The sequence below is a fragment of the Hyla sarda genome, chromosome 2 (genome assembly GCF_029499605.1).
Source record: "Hyla sarda isolate aHylSar1 chromosome 2, aHylSar1.hap1, whole genome shotgun sequence".
Classification (NCBI taxonomy): domain Eukaryota; kingdom Metazoa; phylum Chordata; class Amphibia; order Anura; family Hylidae; genus Hyla; species Hyla sarda.
The window spans coordinates 426,180,610-426,202,667 of NC_079190.1; the positions used below are offsets into that span (position 1 = coordinate 426,180,610).

Below are 22,058 nucleotides of genomic sequence, written 5' to 3' on the forward strand. Positions count from 1 at the left end.
CGGAGGTGCTAGGGATAACCAAGGACAACCATCAGCAAATAGCAGAGAAAGATACTAAACGGTATCCTGCACTCACCACTAGAATCGTGACTCGAAGCTCCTACATGGAGAAACCGGTGGAGCTGGCTTTCAGAGGCGCGTGGGGCGCTCAAAGGCGACTGCCTACGGTTTTGCGCTTCTTAATATTAGTAATTTGCTTTTACTTTTTGGACAACCTCTTTAACATGAAAAAGACTGCATACTTACCTTCCCTGCTGCTCCCACTGTCACATTTTCTAGTCCTGGCTGTTCTCCCAGCTTCTGATAATCCCACTCCCCTGCTTAGTTTTGTGATTGGCAGAGCCTGGGGCAGGATGTCTTTGGAAGCCGGCAGAATGGAAGCGCAACAGATACTGTTATTATTTTAGTGCACAGGGAAGTCAGTAAGGAGAATTATAGATTTGCTCAGAGAACCAACTTAAAATTTACAAAGGTGGTCATGGTAAAACTTTAAGGTTACATTTTAAAAAAGCTGACTGAGACCATATTCTTCATGGTACAACCTCTTCTAAAAGTTATCATTGTGCCATTCATGGGCAGAGTTTCATTTCTTTTTTTTATTTGGAGGCTTGAATGGTCTTACAGTGATTATAACAAGGAAAACTAAACACAAATGCACTAACAACCTAAATTTATATTATATATCAGAATTATAGAAACATTATGTAAACAGGTAACATTCATCAGACTACTGAAATGTGAACTGTAGTAATTTACCCAGTTGCTGTATCAGATGAATTGTCTACAGTGCCTCCATTGTAAACATTCATTATATACCCTTTTCGCTGTCCCCTTTTTTAGCATCTCTAGATGTCACTAAGCAGAGGGACCTGAGTGGCTTTTACAGACATCTGCTGAATCAGACTGTGGGTGAAGAGAAAGCTCCTGAATGCAGCTTGAGAAGTACTGAGTAAGGAAAATGTTAAATCTAGTTTCATGTAGATCTGTAGGCTATACATAAAGTATCCTTAAATCCTATGATGACTTATCAGACAGACATTTTTGCTCAATAGAGTTAATGTTAAGGGCATATGCTCCGTATATTGTTGATATTCACTGATTGTGCCACCATTACAATCGTTCATACCAGCCACTCCTACAAACATATACAATAGGGTGTCTGTCTGGACATGTAGAAAGTGAAGGGTCCAGTTCCCAGTGGAAAAGGTCCAATAAAACTTTTATCCTACATATTAAAAATAGGATCTTTCAGTAAAAAACGGAAAGAGACATGTCACTCTAAAACATAGGAGTGATCAATGATTGATTCTTTTTTGTTATTGTCACTAGACAACACTAACACTCCTCACCCAGTAGATAGGACTTTCTGCCCTGGCAGCAGCAAGTTCCTTCCTTGATGCTGTTCATCAGTCTGTATAAAGGGGGCCTTGGCATGTCATCATGCTCTAGAAATCCATTTTATACTCTAAATACAGTTATATTTGAAGATGTACAGAAACAGTAGATTTATTTATCCAATTTATTACTGTATCCCTATTTCAAGTTATTGACTAAATGATTAGCCCAGTTCATATAAATGACTGTATGGCAGACTGTGGTTGATCTAGGTATACTTTATAGAATGTAACAAATGTATCAACATATTTTATCTCTGTTTTCCAAATTTAGGGTGAAACAGGAGAAGCCAAGAGGATATTCTGATGAACCTAATAAGAGCCATGAGGAAAACATTGATGCCGATAGTGATTTGGAAACTGAGTCCAGTGAGAATGAGAAGGGTACACCAGAAAGATCAAGTAAAAGTTACAAAAGAGAAAGAACCCATGATAGACATTTAAGCTCATCAAGTGAGATGGATGATGATGATTGCCAGAGACAGAAGGCTAAAGATAAGAAAATGAGTGACAGAGACAAAACAGAGAAAGAGAAATCTCCTCCATCCCCACGGGGTTATGACAGAGAAAGATCAGAAGACTTTAAGGGAAGGACAAGGAACAAGGAGCGTAGCAGTAAAGACTGGAATAGCAAAAGGGAAGACCAAGAGTATGAAGTTAGGGTAAAAGAAGAGGGAGAACAAGATCATAGTTGCAAAGTAAGAAAAAGAGAAAAAGAACATGTAATAAGCGAAGATGATGATGACTATTATAATGAAAAAGGTAGGAATGAGAAAAAACACAAAGAAAGAATTGATGAAGGAAAGCGAAGAGACAAGGCTGATAAAGATCAAGATCGCACAGACAAGTTGGGCAGAGAGCAACGCAACAAGCAGGAGAGGGATCGCGCAAACAGGTCGGAGAGGGATCGTGGCGACAGATCAGATAGGGATTACACAGAGAGGTCTGAGAGGGATCGTGGCGACAGGTCAGATAGGGATTACACAGAGAGGTCTGAGAGGGATCGTGGCGACAGGTCAGATAGGGATTACACAGAGAGGTCTGAGAGGGATCGAGCAGACAGGTCAGAAAGGGATCGCACAGATAGGTTGAACAAGGATCGTGCAGACAGGTCAGAGAGAGAGGCAATGGATAGAAATCATTCAAGTAGAGAAAATAGAAGTAGAGCTGAAAGAGATCGCACAGATGACAGAGAACATCAAGGCAAAACAGACAGAGAACGGAAAGAGGGTTCAGATAAAGCAAAGGTTCATGGGGACCTTGAGAAAAAGGTGAAAAGCCGGTCACCACCTGCTGAAAATGAAAAGGTTTCTGACTTAAAGCGCAAAGCAGATGAAACCTCAAAAGAAGGTGATTCCTCAAGTAACAAATTTGCAAAACGCAGTAATGAAGAAACTGTGTTATCAGCCAAGGACCGATATCTTGCAAGACAAATGGCTCGATCTGCAGTAAAATCATATGTAGAAAAAGAGGAGGACTAAATGGACATTGTTTATTTTAGTAATCCCAGATTGCTGAAAGCTCTGCAGATAACATGGCAATATATGTTCTTTTTTGTCATCATTGCGTTTCTCTGGTAAGAAATGCTTAATTTTTGGAATTTGTATTGATCATATAATAGATCTATTTATCTTTCTGTTTGGTGGTTTGTTGCTTAGGACTAATAGTAAGCTAAATTTTACAAGTAAACAATGTAAATTGCTATGTGGTTTTTCTTTCAAACAAGATGACGAAGATGACCATTTTAAACATACTAATTTTGGTGCATGTAGTTATAATTTTTTTAAGTAGTAAAATAAATAAAACCTGCATAAATTGGGTATCCCTGTAACCGTATGGAGCCACAGAAAAAAGATAATGTGTCATTTTTACCAAATAGTGCACTGGGTAGAAATGGAAGCCCTAAAAAGTAGCAAAATGGTGTTTTGTTTTTTATTTCACCCAACAAATAATTTTTTGGGTTTCGCCACAGATTGTAATGACATTACTTATTTTATAACAAAGTACAATTGGTGACGCCAAAAACAAGCTTTTATATGGGTCTGTAGGTGCAAAATTGAACGGGTTAGGATTTTTAGAAGGTGAGGAGGAAAAAAACGAAAGTGCAAAAATTAAGATTGTTTTGAGTCCTTAAGGGGTTTAAAAGAAAAAAATATTATAATATTAAAACTTTTCTTACCTAGCCCTGGTCCCCCGATCCTCTCTCTCCTTCCTGCTTCTTAGGCACTCGCAGGACCTGCCAGCTTAGCCATTCACTGGCCACTGCGGTGTCTCTTCTCAGTGATTGGCTGAGCAAGTCCGGCAACAAGTGCTCATCTCGGAAGAAGATCGGCGTGCTGGACGGAGATAAACAGGAGCTGCTGGGGATCTGGTCAAGGTAAGTATATATTTTTTTTTTCTATTTCCTGCCGGCCCCAGTACCATATAATTTTTGTTAGGAAACACTTTGATAACCCGTTTAATCTTTTTTAATCACTTAATTTGATGCATATTTAGGTTTCTTTTCGAAACTGAGCTGTAAGCTTGTAATGGTCACACAACTAGGATAGAATAATTTATCTGGGCAAGTGAAATGTACATAAAAATGTTTTCACTATTAACTTTGTCAGACTTTTATATAGTCGTGTCTACTATTCACATGCTTAACCAGGTGCATACTCTGTGTGGGGAATCATTAATCAGAGAATAGGGTCAGTGTATGCAAAGGTAGAAAATTTAGATTTATTTAAATATCTGCATTTTACAGTACATTTCACCTCTAGAAAGCATTAAACATTGACGAAACGCATTCTTTCCCTAATACTTAGTTACCGTGTTTAATGCTTTCTAGAGGTTTTTTTATGCACCTGCTTATGTTTTCATGACTTGTTTATGAGATTTCTTAAAATTAATTTCCATTTGTACTACAATAAGGTACTGTTCACTCTATTGTCATTTCTTCTGATTATTATGGAGCTATGACAAACTAAATTATATCTATTTCAAATATATACAAACAAATCTTCAGATAGAGGAGGAGTTTCTTTAAGAGATATTTACCTCCTGTACATGATGCTCGGATCATGCATGGCTGGTCCCAGGACCTGCCGGTAATGGCCATTAACCCCTCAGATGCCGTGATCAATACAGATTACGGCATCTGCGGCAGTGCGGTCAGAAATATGGATGATCGGATCGCCTGCAGCGCTGCCGGGGTGATACGATCATCCAGAATGGCTCACGCAGGTCCCCTCACCTGCCTCCGCCGCCTTCCACGGGTCTTCTGCTCTGGTCTGAGATCGAGCAGACCAGAGCTGTAGATGACTGATAACACTGATCAGTGCTATGCCCTATGCATAGCACTGAATAGTATTAGCAATCAAAGGATTGCTATAAATAGTCCCCTATGGGGACTGTTAAAGTGTAAAAAAAAAATATTGAAAATCCCCATCCCCGATAAAAATGTAAAATGTCCTTTTTTTCCCATTTTACCCCATATAAAAAAAATAATAATAATAATTCACATATTTGTTATCGCCACCTGCGTAAATGTTCGAACTATTAAAATATAATGTTATAGATCCCATACGGTGAACGGCGTGAACAAAAAACGCAAAATTGCTTCTTTTTTGTCACATTTTATAAAAAAATTAATTTATAAAAAAATGTATAAAAGTTTGATATGCACAAATGTGATATCGATAAAAAGTACAGATCATGGCGCAAAAAATTAGCCCTCATACCGCCGCTTATACGAAAAAATGAAAAAAGTTATAGGTAGTCAAAATAGAGGGATTTTAAACATACTAATTTGGTTAATAAGTTGATTTTTTTTTTACGCGCAACAATAATAGAAAAGTATGTAATCATGGGTATTTTAAGCGTATTGACCCACAAAATAAAGAACAAATGTCATTTTTACTGTAAACTGTACGGCGTGAAAACGATACCTTCCAAAATTTGCTAAATAGCGGTTTTCTTTTTAATTTCCCCACACATAGTATTTTTTTGGTTGCGCCATACAGTTTATGGTAAAATGAGTGATGTCATTACACAGGACAACTGGTCGCACAAAAAACAAGCCCTCATACTGGTTTGTGGATGAAAATATAAGAGTTTTTCGAAGATGAGGAGGAAAAAACGAAAATGCAAAAATAAAATTGGCCTGGTCCTTAAGGTCAAAATGGGCTTGGTCCCTAAGGGGTTAAATCCGTATCCCCAATCCACATGTTAGGGTATAAGTGCCTTATTGTGGGGGCCTCCGACCGCTAGGACCTCCCAAGATCATGTGAACGGGGGCTTCATTCATTATCTATGTTTGTGCAGGAGATACCAGAGTACAGCTTTCAGGTATCTTAGTCGCTTCCGTAGGCAAGGGAGTATATGCCGGTTCACCGCTTCATTCAGTGGGGAGAGTCAATACCCTGTTTTTGAGAGTCTGAGGTCGGATTCCCCATTATCAGGCAACGGGATAAGTTTTAAGAGCTGAAAAACCCCTTTAAATTTTAAGCTACAGTCTTCATCCCTTTATTCATACTCTTAGCTTAAGCTTTTTTCCTAAGGTAGTGTGTGTCTCCCATTAATATATGCTGTATGTAAGGCCCATGCATCCAGGATTTTGCTTCTTCTAGCTCTCACACACCAATTTGCCATGTATTCTATAAACGCTTTCTTGTTTTTACCCTCTTTCTTGGTGTTACCTTTAGTAAATCTGAGAGAAAGGAGGAAGGGATCTGGAAGAGACTCTGCCTTGAGTAGTATGCTGTTGGCTCTCTCTCAGAAGCAGCGGAACAGACAGCTATGTGAAGTAGTTACACAGGCACTGCAGTATCAAATTTATAGGAAATGGTGTGAAAAAAAAATCCTAATTGCTGGTTTATGTGTAAACATGAGAAAAACAAAAACTTAAAGGTTGCACGACACTGTCCCTGCTAATAGTATCACTGAAATATTATATGATTAAGTTAACCACTTTATGATGTGACACCTTATGTATGGATTACTCTTTACATGACAATTAGGGTTTTATTGTTTTGTATCCCACATCTTCATGATCCTTGTCCAATGTTTTGTACTACCTCAAGTAAACCTTATTGGGAGAATTTACTAAGACTGGCTTTTCACATACTAGTCTCAAGCAAAGACCTTCTGGCTTCCCCTTTATGTGATTTATTAAGAGGCACACACCTCTTAATACATCAGGTAGTGCCCCAGCTGCCCACGTGCCGTTTTTTAAGACCTGCCCTGAGCTAGTGTAGATTTCAATTATAATTTACTCTTGCGTAAATTGTAATATATTTGGTATCGGTGAAGGTCATAGCCCTTCCACATGCACTTGACTCTAAGCTCCACCCACTTGGCGAGCGCAGTTTAAAGTTTGTACTGGCTTCATAAATTTCTGCTATGTTTTTAGTTGTCGCTTTAAAAGCCAGACCTGATCATCACAACAACTGCAATCTGTTTAAAGAGAAAATGATCTTCATAAGGATTCACAAATGTTTCCCTATTTATTGTAAATATTTTGGAAGCTAAAGGAAATATACTGGAATTTTGAATTGTCAGCTTTAATAAAATGTAACAAAAGCTATAAAAGGTTAAGCGCAGGTTCTGTTCGTAGTACAGAACAAATCTGATTAATACAAAAATCACTACAAAAACTGAACTAGGTCATGCCAAAGAAAAGCATGTTTTCCAACACAAAGTTAGTTGGGTTTATAATTCTCAAATATTTAATATCTGACCACTGTGGTTTTTCCCACTCCAAAAAGAAGCAAAGATTGGTTAATGTTTGATAAGTGCATGCGGATGTGCTATTGTTTCAAAAGGTTATCCAAAGTGAATATTCTCATGATTGACCAAGGTGCCTAGGGAAAGGGAGAGGTCTGTTACATTCCTGGCAATAAATGTTAAAAAGATCGGATTGATCCAGTGCATTTTATCACAGTCATCCAATGAATAGTTTGTGCATGCTTGCCTTTGGCTTACTTAATGTGAATGGATCAGTCATTGAGCAATGCTAGGAAAAACAAATCACACTTCCTCTCGGATTTCTTTGTGGGGACAGCGGAGAAAACATGTTATCCTAGAGCCCAACAAACCACACTTCCATGCTATACAGTGCATTCTAAAAGTATTCAAGAACCTTTTTCTTTTTTCACAATTTAGTATGTTGCAGCCTTGTGCTAAAGATTTCCCCATCATTCTTTACGAATTCCCCCATAATGACAAAGTAAAATCAGAGGGGGAGATTTATCAAACTTGTACAGAGGAAAAGTTGCTGAGTTGCCCATAGCAACCAATCAGATCGCTTCTTTAATTTTTAAAAAGGCCTCTGAAAAATGAAAGAAGCGATCTGATTGGTTCCTATGGGAAACTCAGCAACTTTTCCACTGCACAGGTTTTGATAAATCTCCCCCAGAATGTTTAGAAATCAATGCTAGATTATTGAAGAGGGAAAACACAAACATAGCATTGACATGCTTTGCAAAGTACTTATTTTTTTAAGCACGTTTGGCAGCGATTACAGCCTTTAATATTCTTGGGTAGAAAGCCACAAGGTTTGCACATCTCGATTTGGGACTTTTTGCCATTCTTCTGCAGATCCTCTCAAGCCCTGTCAGGTTGGATGAAGACCTTCGGTGGAAGCCATTTTCAAGTCTCTCCAGAGATAGTCAATTGAGTTCAAGTCAGGACTCTGGTTGGGCCACTCAAGGGCATTCACAAGACACTCCTCTGTTGTCTTGGCTGTGTGCTGAACCCTAACCAGTCTCCCTGTCACAGCTGCTAAAAACTAAATAAAAAAACAGCATGATGCTGCAATCACCGTGCTTTACTGTAGGTATGATATTGGGCAGGTGATGAGCAGTGCCTGCATACCTTCAGACATGATGCTTAGGTTCACACATCAGAATTTCCATGTGGCCATTACAAGTGGAATTCAGCAGGACTCTGCTGCTATGTATAGCTTAATATAAATCATGAATTTCAAACCTGATCTACCTGATTATACCATCCTAATTGTTAATTTTGTGATTATAATATAGCTATAATGTCAAATGCCAGTGCATATTGTCTTGCCTCTTAGACCAATTGTTAAAGGCACAGGCTATCTGGAGGCGAGTGCCTCTTTTTTTTTTTTTCTTTTTTTCTTTTTTTCTTCTTCTGGATTAAGGGTTGCTGGACTTTTGCAGCTCCTACAGTCATGGCCGTAAATGTTTGCACCCCTGGAATTTTTCAAGAAAATGAAGTGTTTCTCACAGAATAGGATTGCAATAACATATGTATTGCTATACACATGTTTATTCCTTTTGGATGTATTGGAACTAATTCAAATAATAGAGGAAAAATAGAAAATTGGACATAATGTCACACAAACTCCAAAAATGGTCTGGAAAAAATTATTGACACCCTTTCAAAATTGTGGGAAAATAAGATTGCTTCAATCATGTTATGCTCCTTTTAACTCACCTGGGGCAAGTAACAGGTGTGGGCAATATAAAAATCCCACCTGAAAGTAGATAAAAAGTAGAGAAGTTCACTTAGTCTTTGCATTGTGTATCTGTGTGTGCCACACTAAGCATGGAAAACAGAAAGAGAACTGTCTAAGGACTTGAAAACCAAAATTGTGGAAGAATATCAACAATCTCAAGGTTACAAGTCCATCTCCAGAGATCTAGATTTGCCTTTGTCCACAGTGTGCAACATTAGCAAGAAGTTTGCAACCCATGGCACTGTAGCTAATCTTTCTAGGCGTGGACGGAAGAAGAAAATTGATAAAGGTGTCAACGCAGGATAGTCCCGATGGTGGATAAGCAGCCCCAAACAAGTTCCAAAGATATTCAAGCTGTCCTGCAGGCTCAGGTAGCATCAGTGTCAGCGCGAAATGTCTGTCGACATTTAAATGAAATTAAATGCTATGGCAGGAGACCCAGGAGGACCCCACTGCTGACACAGAGACATAAGAAAGCAAGACTATATTTTGCCAAAATGAACTTGAGTAAGTCAAAATCCTTCTGGGAAAATGTCTTGTGGACAGATGAGACCAAGATAGAGCTTTTTGGTAATGCACATTATTTTATTGTTTACCAAAAACGGAATGAGGCCTACCAAGAGTGGTGGAGGTTCAATGATGTTTTGGGGTTGCTTTGCTGTCTCTGGCACTGGTTTCCTTGAATGTGTGCAAGGCATCATTAAATCTGAGGATTACCAAAGGATTTTGGGTCACACAGTACAGCCCAGTGTCAGAAAAGGTGCCCTTCCAATAAGAGTGACCTAGAGCAGTTTGCAAAGGAAGAGTGGTCCAACATTCCGGCTGAGAGGTGTAAGAAGCTTATTGATGGTTATAGGAAGCGACTGATTTCAGTTATTTTTTCCAAAGGGTGTGCAACCAAATATTAAGTTAAGGGTGCCAATAATTTTGTCCAGACCATTTTTTGAGTTTGGTGGGACTTTGTGTCCAATTGGCTTTTTTCCTCCCTTTTCTGGTTTAGTTCTAATATACACCAAGGGAATAAACATGTGTATAGCAAAACATGTGTTACTGCAATCCTTTTCTGTGAGAAATACTTAATTTTCTTGAAAAATTTCAGGGGTGCCAACATTTACGGCCATGACTGTATATGCCTGTTCTCACAGGTGTTATAATGTTCCAATATCTGGCCACACATTTTTGACTCCCTTCTTCACCTTCTTAGTGAAAGTTGTGTTATGTCTGTTTCTGCCTTTTTATTTAAAAAATAAAAAAAAGTTGCAAAATTTGTGGAGGGGGTGTCATAAGACACAGCAACTGCGATCCATTCATATGTCTTGATGTTATACCGTCTAGTTTTCTGGCAGGGTATGCTACAAAATATGTGACAAATGTGACCGTTTGTAGCAAAAATAATCTCCAAAAAACAATCAAGATAAATGCACCCCTTGTGCATATTTGTATTTCTATACTATGTTATTAAGGAAATCCTAGTCCATATTTGCATGTGGACTTCATAGATGGGGTCTATAGGTGCACAATACTTTTAGTAGAAGTTCAAATGTTATAATAAAATATTTAAGTGAAATAAATTGCAACCACCATTTTCTACAGGATCAGCCAACAATTCTATTTCTGTGACGAGCTTTCTTGATGGAACCAATAAAAGATAAACCACTGCATAGAACAAGGATAACATTCTACTAGTTGAGAATGTTGCACAGATTAAATCTTTAGCTTTTGGTCACCTATAGACATACATAAAATAATGTGTTCTGGCTTCTTCTCAAGGACTAGATATATTGGAATTAAATAAGCGACTAAAAATATAAAATAAATGACTGAAAAATAAAAATATGTTTAAACATAAATAGAAATAAATATAAAAATTAATATAAAAAATGTGGATGTGGTTGACGTGTGGGCGGTAGGAAAATGGGTGAGTGGGATTAGATGATGAGTCTACCATAGTTTAAATTATTGTGCACGTGGTTACAGATGTAGTATAAGTCTGATAGTGTGGTGAAATGGAGTGCAACTATGTATATGGATAATATGATATAATGTAACGTGTATGTCTGTATTTCTGTAGGGAATAAAACAAATGTCTATGTCCAGGTACAACGATGCTTTATTTTACTAAATACAATGTAAAAATATGTAACAATAAATAGAAGTGCAGGATCCTTGCACTTATCATATACTTTCAAATAATTGATATAACATATAGTATCACAGACAGCAATAGTAAATAGTTAGTAATAAATTTGTGGAAAATTGTGGAGCATATAGGGTAGATGCGGGCGTGCAGGCGCTGGAGGTCCTAAAAAACAGGCCCATTGTCCGGATAATTTTACTCTACTAGAGAGTCATTTAGAATAAAAAGGAAAGGAAAAGGTGAGTCCTCCAAAGGACACAGCAGGTGGTCACAGCAATATAGTTCTTACGCTTCCCTGTGATCGTGAAAAGGCCAGATAGCGCGGCGGCTCTAATTGATCGGCACGGAAGGTCCCAGGCGGACCGAAACGTGTCTGATCCCCACCATCACTGACCAAAGATCACGGACAGCACCAGATTACTAACCCCTATCTGCTACACCATCGTGGAACTAGCACGTCCGTCACACACACAGCTGGTCACAGCACACAGAGCGATCCGTGAATTCAAAGAAGCGCGTGCTCAGAACATCACCAGGACCAAGACCCACCACCATTACACTGCTTACCCGACTCCTGCAGACATCGTGATCCGTCCGAGGAATGTAAGTCTGCTTGCCGGCAGCTCTCAAGTTTATCCCGGACATCGCTGCCACCACTGTCACGGCCAGGAGGTGAGAAGGACTGCCACATCCGAGGGTAAGCGGTACAGTGTATCAAACCGGTTATCTGACTGCCGCCGTGCCGTATTTCCATTTTCATCTCATGGCCGCAGTGCCGCCCATCATCTGCTCATCACTCGTTTTCAATGGCCGCCGTGCCGAGCAATTAGAGCTGCCGTGCTATCTGGCCTTTTCACGGTCACAGAGAAGCGTAAGAACTATATTGCTGTGACCACCTGCCGTGTCCTTTGGAGGACTCACCTTTTCCTTTCCTTTTTATTCTAAATGACTCTCTAGTAGAGTAAAATTATCCGGACAGCGGGCCTGTTTTTTAGGACCTCCAGTGCCTACAAGTGCACTGCGGGCGCCCGCATCTACCCTAAATGCTCCACAATTTTCCACAAATTTATTACTAACTATTTACTATTGCTGTCTGTGATACTATATGTTATATCAATTATTTTAAAGTATATGATGAGTGCATGGATCCTGCACTTCTATTTATTGTTACATATTTTTACATTGTATTTAGTAAAATAAAGCATCGTTGTACCTGGACATAGACATTTGTTTTATTTGTTACAGAAATACAGACATACACATTACATTATATCATATTATCCATATACATAGTTGCACTCCATTTCACCACACTATCAGACTTATACTACATCTGTAACCAAGTGCTCAATAATTTAAACTAGATTTCCATCATCTAATCCCACTCACCCATTTTCCTACTGCCCACACGTCAACCACATCCACATTTTTTATATTTATTTCTATTTATGTTTAAACATTTTTTTATTCATTTATTTTATATTTTTTAGTCGCTTATTTACTTCCAATATATCTAGTCCTTGAGAAGAAGCCAGAACACATACTTTTCTTTACTTATTATTCCATTGAGTGTTGAGAGGATACCACTCCTGGCTAAATTCTCGGTCAAGGTAGTGTGGTAGATTGAGTACCTCCATATTCTAGTCATTTCTCTCCATACATAAAATAATGTCAATGAACACACAAATGCTACGCAATTTTGTGTTCATTATGTAAACAGTCTGTCAAAGTGCTTACTTGCAAAGCACATGTTATTAGCAGGAATAGAAAGACTACCGTCCTGTTTTGTTCCCATACATGCAATATAAGGCTAAGTTTCCACTTGTTTTTTTTTCTCGCAGTTTTTTCCACTGCAGTTTTTGAGCCAAACCCAGAAGTGCATTCAAAAGGAATAGGACAGAAGGACTTACACTTCTCCTCCCTTATGGATCCACTTCTGACTTTGGCTCAAAAACTGCAGTGGCAATTTTTCAAAAACTGACAGAAAAAAGCAAATGGAAACTTAGCCTTAGTCAGCAACTTGTCAAAAAAGGAGGTGCCCATACAGCTTAACAAACTGACAGTAAATTAGTAACTATAGGGGAGATTTATCAAAACTTGTCTAGAGGAAAAGTTTGAGTTGCCCAGGGCAACCAATCAGATCGCATCTTTCATTTCTGAAACGGCATCTGAAAATGAAAGAAGTGATCTGATTGGTTGCTATGGGCAACTCAGCAACTTTTTTTCTGGACAAGTTTTGATAAATCTCCCATTATGTTCAGTCCATTTTCTAAATGTATATGGAGTCCTGAATAATGAATACATTCAGAACATGGGTTAAACATAATCTCTTGTTGACTATGTCAGTCCAATAACTTCTTTGAGCACGGCTGCAGTATATGCCAGGAACCTTGTTTAACAGGTTCCTGATGTATACTGTGAGTATACGACTAAAATGTAATGGATGCTTAGGCAAACCTGTGCGTGCATGGGGCAGTGCAGTGGAATCACATATTACTCTACAAACTTATAGGCAATCTTGTGCTTGCCTGGTGTGTGAGGACACACACAGGAGGTCCCAAAATTCATAACATCCTCCAAACGTGTGAAGGCAAACTCGTGTAGCTTGTCTGGGCTTATTCAGAATGGAAACAACAGGAGTAATGCCAGTGAGGGTAGGCAAACGAAATTAATGGCGTGAGGCATACTGAGACAGGGCAAAGTCGAGATTATGAGAAAGGTTCTCTAAGGGATTTAGGTTACCATCACCAGGGGATGTGGAAAGGTCAAAACGGTTGCTCAGTGAGGGAGCACCCCACAATTCTGTGGGATAAGTAGGGAAAGGAAGTGTGTATAAGGAGAATGGAAGAGCTATTTATACATCCACTAGTTGAGGGTTTAGTAATATCCTTCCTTGGGGTGGTTCCAAAAAAGGAGACCGGGAATTTCATTTGCTTTAACATATATTATACCTAAAAGATACTATCTAGCACCACTACATACATACCAAAACACTAATTCCACATTAAGGTCACTTGCTCTCGAAAAAGTGCCGGACGAAATAAGCCCCACTGAATTTACACACATGCACATTTACACACTCGTACAATACACTGACCTCTGTATTAGCGCAATTCCCTTAAGTGACAGATCTCCATCCATTCTGTGCCAAACTGCTAAGGAGGGGTCAGGGGTACTGATAAAACAGCCGGTGATGGTACTGATGGCATAGGCAGCTCACAGATTCATGGTGATGACCTGCTGTTCTTATGCTGTAGGCTGCCATGTAGTGAGTCCTCCCTTTCCTCTGACCTGATGGCTGGGAAAGCTCTGGGAGGCTGATGATGACTGCTGTATGGAATGTGTGTAATGCTGTATATCTGCCATTCTTTTTCCCTTACACCATGAGCCCCAGCCATAGATCTCACCCTGTGTGGGCCCTACCATGCAAGTGGTCCTATAGTTATCTTTGTAAACTCCCCCGCCACCCCATTTCTTAGGCTAGGTATTGCCTCCTGAGGCGAGCCACTCAACTGGCCTCATGGCTGAAGCACCCCTGGTTGTCAGTGTTAAAAAACAACAACTTGAGAACATGTAGTATGTTGATATATTTATTATGGCAGTAAATTTCTTACAGTAACAGTTACAATACAAGGCACATACTGATGATTTACAATCCGTCTTGCAACATTCATAAGTGAAACGGCTGCATAATTTAATACAGATACATAATGTACAGGTGAATGAATATAATATATAGGTATGTACAACTCCAATTACATGCTTTACTATTCCTGATCAACACAAATATATAAATATATGTATATATACCAATATCTGGTATCTCTCTGTGAAACCACAGGATGGCTTTGGATGCACACTTTTCACATAGAACCAGCTCATAGTATCACAGCATCACAAAGTGCACACTGTGATTGTGCTATTAAAAAGAACTAGCAATCTGATAACACACATAATAACAGTCTTTGAAAGGATATATTCTCTGAAATAGAACGCATTGTGTTTTATTATGAAAGGACGGAAAGGAAACGACAATGGCACATGATGTATTGTATACAGAGGAGGGAAGCTTCTTTATATTGGATTGGATGCAGGTAACCAGGATGTGCTTAATGTTAATAATCAAATTTCCCTATGTTTCCTAAATAGGTTACTTGTATATCACTGTATAGAAACATATCTACAATAGCAATATTTTCATTTACACCAACTTATGGGTCAGTGATTCAAAGGAGGTTTAATGACATTGCATGTAATCTATTCATTTTACATTACTAATAGAAAAGAAAACGGGTTTGCCATCTGTTGTATAAAAAAAAAAGCTTTTGGTCTTTTAGTTATCGTCAAACTTTTTTTTTTGCTGTTCTTACTGGCTTAATTTACCCCTGATCTGACCAGTGTTTTGATATTTTATACTATGTTAAAGGCATATACAGTGCAGGATTTTCCTGTAGTCATGTACTTGACAGACTCAAGAACATGAAGCCTCTGAGGCAGAGTATATATGAGCTCCCACTACATGGTCCCTCACAACTGATCAGTGTGGACTGACACCGATCCTGAGAATGGAGGACAACTGTGCCCTGTACACGGAGTGGTAGTACTCAGCAATGAGAGAATAAAATGCTTCTTCATTTGTTTGGGGGACAATAGTTCCTAGGATGTCCCCCAGTGCTGGCCCCTGTGGAGGAAATAGCTTTGGATCTTGGGATAACCCCTTTAAACACTTAAAGGGGTACTCCGGCGCTTAGACATCTTATCTCCTATCCAAAGGATAGGGGATAAGATGCCTGATCGCGGGGGTCCTGCCACTGGGGACCCCCGTGATCTTGCACGCAGCACCCCAGTTAAAATCAGTCCCCGGAGCATGTTCGCTCCGAGTCTGATTACCAGCTACCACAACAGTGGTGGTACCCCCGCGATCAGGCATCTTATCCCCTATCCTTTGAATAGGGGATAAGATGTCTAAGCGCCGGAGCACCCATTTAAGTTTGTTCACCTCCCATATTTCTAACTTCTTTTAAGACCTCTCACTTTGAGCTTACACAATGATGTAGTGACACACACATGACACTTAACCCCTTAAGGACCGGAGGTTTTTCCGTTTTTGCATTTTCGTTTTTTGCTCCTTGCCTTTAAAAAATCATAACTCTTTCAAATTTACACCTAAAAATCCATATGATGGCTTATTTTTTGCGCCACCAATTCTACTTTGTAATGACGTCAGTCATTTTGCCCAAAAATCTATGGTGAAGCGGGAAAAAAAATCATTGTGCGACAAAATTGAAAAAAAAACGCTGTTTTGTAACTTTTGGGGGCTTCCGTTTCTACGTAGTACATTTTTCGGTAAAAATGACACCTGATATGTATTCTGTAGGTCCATACGATTAAAATGATACCCTACTTATGTAGGTTTGATTTTGTCGGACTTTTGGAAAAAATCATAACTACATGCAGGAAAATTAATACGTTTAAAATTGTCATCTTCTGACCCCTATAACTTTTTTATTTTTCCGTGTATGGGGCGGTATGAGGGCTCATTTTTTGCGCCGTGATCTGAAGTTTTTAACGGTACCATTTTTGCATTGATAGGACTTATTGATCACTTTTTATTCATTTTTAAATGATATAAAAAGTGACCAAAAATGCACTATTTTGGACTTTGGAATTTTTTTGCGCGCACGCCATTGACCGAGCGGTTTAATTAATGATATATTTTTATAATTCGGACATTTCCGCACGCGGTGATACCACATATGTTTATTTTTATTTTTATTTACACTGTGTTTTTTTTTTTATTGGAAAAGGGGGGTGATTCAAACTTTTAATAGGGGAGGAGTTAAATGATCTTTATTCACTTTTTTTTTTCACTTTTTTTTTGCAGTGTTATAGGTCCCATAGGGACCTATAACACTGCACACACTGATCTCCTATGCTGATCACTGGTTTCTCATAAGAAACCAGTGATCAACGATTCTGCCGCATGACTGCTCATGCCTGGATCTCAGGCACTGAGCAGTCATTCGGCGATCGGACAGCGAGGAGGCAGGAAGGGGCCCTCCCGCTGTCCTGTCAGCTGTTCGGGATGCCGCGATTAGCCGCGGCTATCCCGAACAGCCCGACTGAGCTAGCCGGGAACTTTCACTTTCACTTTTAGCCGCGCGGCTCAGCTTTGAGCGCGCGGCTAAAGGGTTAATAGCGCGCGGCGCCGCGATCGGCGCTGCGCGCTATTAGAGGCGGGTCCCGGCTTCACTATGACGCCGGGCCCGCCATGATATGACGCGGGGTTACTGTGTAACCCCGCGTTATATCAGAAGAGAAGGACCAATGACGTACCGGTACGTCCTTGGTCCTTAAGGGGTTAAAGGGGTACTCCGTTGAAAACCTTTTTTCTTTTAAATCAACTGGTGGCAGAAAGTTAAACATATTTGTAAATTACTTCTATTAAAAAATCTTAATCCTTCCAGTACTTATTAGCTGCTGAATGCTACAGAGGAAATTCCTTTCTTTTTGGAACACTGATGACATCACGAGCACAGTGCTCTCTGCTGACATCTCTGTCCATTTTAGCAACCATGCATAGCAGATGTATGCTAAGGGCAGCATGATGGCTCAGTGGTTAGCACTGCTGCCTTGCAGTGCTGGGGACTTGGGTTCAAATCCCACTAAGGACAACAATAAATAAAGTGTTATTATTGTTATAACGTCAGCAGAGAAAACTGTGCTCGTGATGTCATCAGAGAGCATTCCAAAAAGAAAAGAATTTCCTCTGTAGTATTCAGCAGCTAATAAGTACAGGAAGGATTAAGATTTTTTAATAGAAGTAATTTACAAATATGTTTAACTTTCTGCCAACAGTTGATTTAACAGAAAAAAGGTTTTCACTGGAGTACCCCTTTAATGGTAAGCACTATTCTTTAGTTCTTATTGGTTCAGCGGGAGCTATGTTGCCAATGCTAACCACTTATGAATTATGACCCTGATGAATTATGGTTCAGGCAACATGAAACCAATGATAGATTCTCTTTAATGCTCACATCATGAGGCTGCCTCACAGAAGGCTGTGTTATGTCAAACGTTAGCATATGCTCATTTCTGAAATTGCTGTAAAAGAAAGAATCAGCCACACATAGACATGCAGCAGATTTGCACTGTACAATATAGGTTCTAGCACTACTGAGGCTAAATCAACACAACGCTCACTCTCAACTGCACTCACCTTACCTTTACTATTTAATATTGAACTTGTTTACAGACGTATACTAGTATGAGACTAGACGTGAATTTGAGTCAGTTCGTCAAGAACGGCATTTGTTCAAAATTCAACAAAAAATTAAAAAAATTATTATTATGGAATATTTAGAATCAGGCTCTTTTGTGATTTCTTTGGATTTGTTTCATTCCCCCTCCTGTATACTAAGTGGCCCAGAGTATACAGTAATGATTGGAATGTTTTAGCTTCCCATACACTGTTAGAAAATACCTAAAATTAACAATCATTTTTTTTCTTAAAGGGGTATACCAGCTCTTAAAAACGTATCTAGTTGTTGTGGGTCTGACCACTGGGACCTTGTTGAACAAGAGCTTGTGAAGAGGGACTCAACTGTTCCTGCTGGTTAGAGTGATGGGTCGGCATACACACCATTCATTGTTTATGGGAGCACTAGAGATACCCAAGTACCATTACCATAGACAATGCATTGAGCACAACAGTCCATGCAATTGGGACAGCGAGCCCCTTTCGGAACCCCTCCCCCTGATGGACCCCTGGGATCTAACACACATCCTCTGGATAGGGGCTATGTTTTTAAGTGCTGGAATATCCCTTTAAATACCTATTTAAAGTACTCTACATCTGCTTAGCCTAGGGACTTTTTTTTACAAATGTGTTTAACTGCACATTTTTCTACCTGTATTAAAGCCACATCGCCTGGCCCAGTTGCACACCTAACCCAACAGCATCATAGTAACTGCAGTATTAGGAACAAATAACCAATGGAATTTGAAGCCAAAATATACCGCATTTATCGGCGTATAACACGCATTTTTTAGACGAAAATTTTTAGCCTAAAGTCTATCTGCGTGTTTTACGCCGATAAGCTGCTGCCCGATTCTCTGCCCCTGCCTGTCCTGGGGTCCAGAGACTGCTGGCGCCGCTGCCCCATTGCCTCCCCCCATCCCCGGTTTTTCTGACCCCACACAAGCCCCCAGGAAAGGCAGGGGGAGAGAGGCCGTCGTTGCCCGCTTCTCTCCCCCTGCCTTTCCTGGGGAAAAGAGCCCTGCTTCCGCTGCTTCACTCCCCCTGGCTATCGGCGCCGCTGCCCCTTCTCTCCCCCTGGCTATCGGCGCCGGGAGAGAAGTGGGCAGCGACGGCCTCTCTCCCCCTGCCTTTCCTGGGGGCTTCTGCGGGGTCAGAAACAGTGTATCGGGGTATACACATGCACACACACGCACCCTCATTTTACCAAGGATATTTGGGTAAAAAACTTTTTTGTGTTATAGGCCGGTGCGTGGTATACCCCAATAAATACGGTATCTCATTACACTTATGTAAAACCAGTCTGCTTTAGTCACTGCACATACACCTATCTGCTGTAGTAAATGTATATACATACACTGGTTAAATCAGTGTCACATACCTCTTCGGAGTCTAAGATGTCTTATATTATCTCTTGTATTCTGCAGGTTGAGGTATTTTGGGTTGCTGTGTAACCACTTGACTTCTTGTAATGGTGATCACCATTTTCTACCATGTATCTATCTGTACAGAGGTGATCACCTAAAGTTCTATCTATAATTTATTGTTAAATGAAGCTTATTACCGGCAGAGTAAGGCTATGTTCACACTGTCTCCACTAAATGGAGCTCCGTCGCTCAGTCCATTGTAAGAATAGTTGAGCAGAAAAAAAAAAAATACTGCATGTCCAATTTTTTTTCTCAGCTTCTCCTGTAAAATACCAAACACCTGGCATTCAAGTCAATGGGATTCACTGGGATCCAGTGGTGTCAGTTCTGCTCCGTGTGGTCGAGCTGACCCTGAATTGGTCAGAGCACAATAGCAGTGGGAACATAGCCTTACAGTGCAAAATATGCATACACAGGAGTTTATAAACCCATTGCAGTGCAAGTATATAAAGTGGTAAATTGTAACAACAATTGTAAAAACTAAGTGACCTGTATATTAAATATCATATACATTTCAGTCATATGATTACCTAATTTACAATCAGACCTTAATAATTCATGTATTAGGTTTACTACTGGTGAACTTGGGAGGACGCACACACACAGTATATTATACACTTATAAACTGTTGTTGCATCACTTGGTAACAAGTGCAATACAAACTTATACTTAATTTATAGCTATTTATGATGGTTGCTACTATCTATACTATCTAACATCTGTCTCTTTTCAAAGCTTAGTTTGCTGGGGTCACTTTGCAAGGTGAATTATGCAAATACAATATTGGATCTTAAAACTCACCATCTGTCAAAAAAGAAAAAGAATGCAGAGCGCTCTCAAAATCGAATGTTTTGTGCTTATATATTTAAACAAACATTGAATCTACGCACATTTACGATGAAACATCTTCCAGGAATTTAAGAATGTTGTTTCTTATAGTCAGGCATTATGCACTGCAGTACTGTACAGAACAGTGGCTAGCACTTACAGGGGAAGCAAATAGAGCCAATATATGACTGTATTAATGCACTTACATAAAATATTAGCATTAAAGGAGAACTCCAGCCAAAATGAACTCATCCCCTATCCACAGGATAAGGGATAAGTAGCTTATAGCGGGGGATCCCATCGGTCGGCTCTGAAACAGGACCTGGCTCTCGGTGAGGAGCATGTGTGGTAGATGACACGCGCTTCATTCATTTCTAAGAGACCCGTGTACAGCACTTGGGCATCGTCGGCGCTCCCATAGAAATTAATGAAGCACGTTCCATCTACCGGTAGACGACACGTGCTCCTTACTCAGAGGTCTGTTCCAGAGATCGCGGGGGTCCCAGCAGTCAAACCCTCCGTGATCACCTACTTATCCCCTATCCTGTGGATAGGGGGTACATACATTTTGTCTGCAGTCCTCCTTTAAAGGGAAACTCCGGTGGAATTTTTTTTTTTACAAATCAACTGGTGCCAGAAAGTTAAACAGATTTGTAAATTACTTCTATTTAAAAATCTTAACCCTTCTAGTACTTATCAGCTGCTGTATACTAGAGATATACTACAGAGAAATTTGTGAATTTCTTTTCTGCCTGACAACAGTGCTCTCTGCTGACACCTCTGTCCGTGTCAGGAACTGTCAGGTTAGAAGCAAATCCCCATAGAGAAAACCTCCTGTTCTATACAGTCCTGACACGGACAGAGGTGTCAGCAGAGAGCACTGTTGTCAGGCAGAAAAGAAATTCACAAATTTCTCTGTAGTATATCTCTAGTATACAGCAGCTGATAAGTACTAGAAGGGTTAAGATTTTTAAATAGAAGTAATTTACAAATCTGTTTAACTTTCTGGCACCAGTTGATTTGTCAAAAAAAATTCCACCGGAGTTCCCCTTTAAGTAACTTTGCTAACAATCATGATTGATTCAAATTACCATTTTGTATATCCAGGTTCTGTGCAGACCTATGTATCTTTGGGTGCTGTGATCCTGCAGTCATGTGTTAAGGCCCTTTTACATGAGTTTATTATTGGGCAAATGAACATTCCTAAGCAGCCAATAATGATGAATATAAAAGGCCGTATGAACAATCCAGTGATCGTTCGGGCAACTGTACTATTGGTGGAGCCTGGTGAAGACTTGGCAAATGAGCTCCAATGACTGAGATTGGCGCTTGTTTCCTGCCTCCCATTGGCCTGTGTAAAAGGGTCTTATTCTCTTTGTTTCTTCTGTTTTTATTTTTTATTAAACTACAGTTCCTTTGAATTTATCAACATTACATTACATTAAAGGGGTACTCCGCCCCTAGACATCTTATCCCCTATCCAAAGGATAGGGGATAAGATGTCTGATTGCAGGGAGTCCCCAGCGATCAGAAATCTTATCCCCTA

At 39.7% G+C, this 22,058-nt stretch overlaps 1 protein-coding gene across 2 annotated transcripts in view; it reads left to right on the plus strand.

The window, feature by feature from the left end:
* Positions 1 to 4,088, plus strand: part of NSRP1 (nuclear speckle splicing regulatory protein 1) — a 55,202-nt gene extending 51,114 nt beyond the window's left edge. Inside the window, exons 7-8 of one of the 2 annotated variants that reach the window (XM_056558992.1) lie at positions 841 to 949; positions 1,669 to 4,088. In XM_056558992.1, coding sequence (XP_056414967.1) covers positions 841 to 949; positions 1,669 to 2,875 — 1,316 coding nt within the window. In that variant the 3' untranslated portion in view covers positions 2,876 to 4,088. The remainder of the gene's footprint in view (positions 1 to 840; positions 950 to 1,668) is intronic. The other variant, XM_056558993.1, reaches the window with a different exon arrangement.
* The last annotated feature ends 17,970 nt before the right edge of the window (positions 4,089 to 22,058 follow it).